The sequence below is a fragment of the Alligator sinensis genome, unplaced genomic scaffold, assembly GCF_000455745.1.
Source record: "Alligator sinensis unplaced genomic scaffold, ASM45574v1 scaffold964_1, whole genome shotgun sequence".
NCBI classification, from domain to species: domain Eukaryota; kingdom Metazoa; phylum Chordata; order Crocodylia; family Alligatoridae; genus Alligator; species Alligator sinensis.
Genome location: NW_005842680.1, coordinates 570,727 through 573,910, shown reverse-complemented (window position 1 = coordinate 573,910; position 3,184 = coordinate 570,727). Strand labels below are relative to the sequence as shown.

General features: G+C 55.2%; 1 protein-coding gene across 1 annotated transcript in view; it reads left to right on the top strand.

Annotated features, from left to right (window-relative positions):
* Positions 1–3,184, top strand: part of GRIK3 (glutamate ionotropic receptor kainate type subunit 3) — a 97,678-nt gene that overhangs the window by 43,081 nt on the left and 51,413 nt on the right. Inside the window, exon 9 of the mRNA XM_025215865.1 lies at positions 106–213. Coding sequence (XP_025071650.1) covers positions 106–213 — 108 coding nt within the window. The remainder of the gene's footprint in view (positions 1–105; positions 214–3,184) is intronic.

Genomic DNA, 3,184 nt, shown 5'->3' with positions numbered 1-3,184 from the left:
AAGAGTATCAGTGTTCAGAGTAATTAAAATGAAGCATTGTGCCACAGTAGCAAATGATGATTTATAATGCCAAATAACAGCTGTGCTGCCCCCTCTCTTCCACAGGCCCAGTGGGAAGGATTAACTGGACGGATCGTCTTCAACAAAACCAGCGGGTTAAGGACCGACTTTGACTTGGATGTCGTCAGCCTCAAAGAAGACGGCCTGGAAAAGGTTGGTTAAGTTTGTCCTACCTGTTGATTAAACGTTACCGGGGCCTTCCCGGGGCAATGCTACCCCAATAATGCGGAGAAGACTGGCTTGGCTTGTGGTTTCTATAGCTGCTGCTCTTGGTGCCCAAAGGCGTTTGCTGTTGTGGAGCTGTTTCAAACCTCCTCCTCAGCCTGCTTCCCGGCCTGCACGCAGGGATGTGCACGCATCCTGTCCTAATGCTCTCCCGCCCGGGCTGTCCGAGTTATTTGCCATGTAAACGGCGATTGCACCATAGACGGAGCTTGGCGGAGCAGAAGCGGAAGAAGGGACTTTCCTAGCAGTCCTTCGGCCACTTCTTTCCATGCCCACGGGAGGTGGGGAGAGCAAAACAACTCTGTCCTCTCTCCGTGCCGTGGAGGGGGTGTGTAAAGTGCTCCACGGTTTTCCCCGAGGCGGCAGCAGCAGCAGCAGCATCGCCCCTCGTGGTGTGATCTCCTGCCACGAAAACTGCCCAAGGCCTGGACATGTCAGCAGCCCGGGTTCTGGAGGAGATGATGTTATATATTTGTGTCTGGTTTTTGCTCCTGGAAGGGCAGCAAAGGAAGGGAAAATGGGCAGGAGAATTTCCTGGCCTCGTGCTGCGCAGGCAGGGGTGTGGAGGAAACCAGGCAGTGCAAACGCTGCAGCCAATTAGCAGAGTCCCCTCTGGGCACAAGAGCGTGCGAGCAAGGGGCAGGCGTGACCCTCGGGTGCTTGTTCCTGTATCAGGACCTGCTTCTCAAAAAAATAAATAAATAAATAAATAAAATAGAGAGTGATATGCAAAGCGTTGCAGCTCCTGAGGCTCCAGACTCAAGGTGAGCTTGAATCATTTGGCAGCCAGTACAGAGCAGTAAGTGGCTGCCCGTGAAACAGAGATATCCGTGCCATGGGCAGCTGATACCCGGAGCTATGAGCTTCCATGTGCTCTCGCAGGTAATGCCATGTGCAAGCGTATCTACTGTGTAGATAAGGGAGCCAACAGATTTGGGGATCAGGGACCCACAGGGCCTGGTTCGCTGGTGCAGCTGGGTCTGCAGGGAGAACCAGGAGCATCGTCTCCCGCTGTCCAGCGAGCAAGCCTGGGTCAGCGTCTCCCTGCTCCCCTGCAAGCTCCTGGTGCTCGCGGCAGGGCTGTTGCAGGGAGGTCTGTGGGTGGAAGTCACTTCATGGCTTGCAAATCACTCTCCAGAGCGGGGTCTATTCGCTGAGGCTCCCAGGTGCGTTTCTGCCGCTACGGATCTCGTGACCTTTGGACGCGAAGATGGGCTATGAGTACAGCAAGACATGCAAGCTGGGAGCCGAGCAAGGGAGCCTTCAATTAAATGCAAGCAAGCCATTGCAAGGTGCACAGCTGACTTTCCTGGCAAAGGCAGCAGAATTAATCAAACGGGGCTCGCCGGACCGCTAGCTCGCGCCTGAGCCAGCATTTCCATTGCGGTCCTGGGCAGGAACAGGCTGGTTGTGAGGGGCAGCAGCTCGCGGGGGAGCCACGAGGCAGCTGGAGCCTGCCTTCCTTCCTCTTTAAAGCAAGGCATAGCCCTGCTCTCATACCCTGCCACTGTCTAATGACAAGCCCCCTCCATGCACGGCGTTGTCTTCAAGGGCAACGTTGACTTGTTTAGGGCCTGTTTTTTATGCCGGGTGCAGACTAGGGAAAAAGAGTCCCTTTAAAAAACGGCCAGCGGCATCCTGGGCTGCCTCGGCAGGAGCAAGAGCGCTGCCGGCAGATGGAGGGCAGTGATTTTTCCCCTCTATGCAGCACCGGGGAAGCCAGATCTGGAGCCCTGTGTCCAGCTGTGGGCCCCACCACAGAAAGGATGTGGACACATTGGAGAGAGGGCAGGGGAGGGGAACGAAAATGGTTGTGGGCTGAGGGACGGGACTGGTGAGGGGATGCTGAGGGAACTGGGCTGATTTTAGTCTGGAGAAGGGAAGACTGAGGGGGATTGAATAGCAGCCTTCACCTCCCTGCCGGGGGGCTGCAAAGAGGATGGAGCTGGGCTGGTCTCAGCGGGGGCAGATGACAGGACAAGGAGCAATGGGCTCAGGCTGCAGCAAGGCAAGTTGAGGTTGGATATTAGGGAAAAAAACCTCTCAGGAGGAGGGCGGTGAAGCACTGGAGCAGGCTCCCCAGAGCGGTGGTGGACTCTCCATCCTTGGAGGTTTTGAAGACCCAGGTAGACAAAGCCCTGGCTGGGATGATGTAGTTGGGGCTGGTCCTGCTTGGAGCAGGGGTTGGACTAGATGTGACCCCCTGAGCTCCCTCCCACCCTCATTTCTACGACTGTATGATGCTGAATGCCTTCTGCTATTCACTGCCTGCTCACTTCCTACCCCGAGCTCAGCCAGGGCTCTCTCCAAACGCACGCTGCCCATTGCTTCAGCATCCCTGACGCTCACCCCTGCCCGCTCTGCCAGGGCACCGTGGTCCTGACGTGCCAGTGACATTGGCGTCCTCCAAACCCAAGCTGTTGTTCAGCTTTTGCATGAACTTCACACTTAAATGCTATCAGAGCTTTTGAAAACATCCCCTACTGCATTATGGCGGGGGCCTTCTCAGGCTCTTTCTTAACTTGGGCTGCACAGACTGGAAAGGCCTGCAGAGACCTCCTGATGAGCCCAAGTGAGTTTAACCCATTGCTTCCCTGGTGAGAGCTGCTTCGTTTAGTTTTGGGTGTGAGTTGCTCTGCTCAACTAGTCGCAGGCCGGGGCGGGGGTTTTGGAGGACTGCTCTGGATTTCCAGTAACGCACTTGGAGGCTGATGCTTTGCAAACCCAGTAGAAGAAACGACTGCTGCATGCAGAGGGCTGGCTGGTGAAGTGATAGCTCGCTATTGCAATGATATTTTAAGATTCCGATTTACTTGGCATCCAAAACACCTGCCACTTTTGCCCATCAGTCAAGCTAATACTCTCAGGTGCGCAGAAGAAGTGCATTTATTACCCTTGC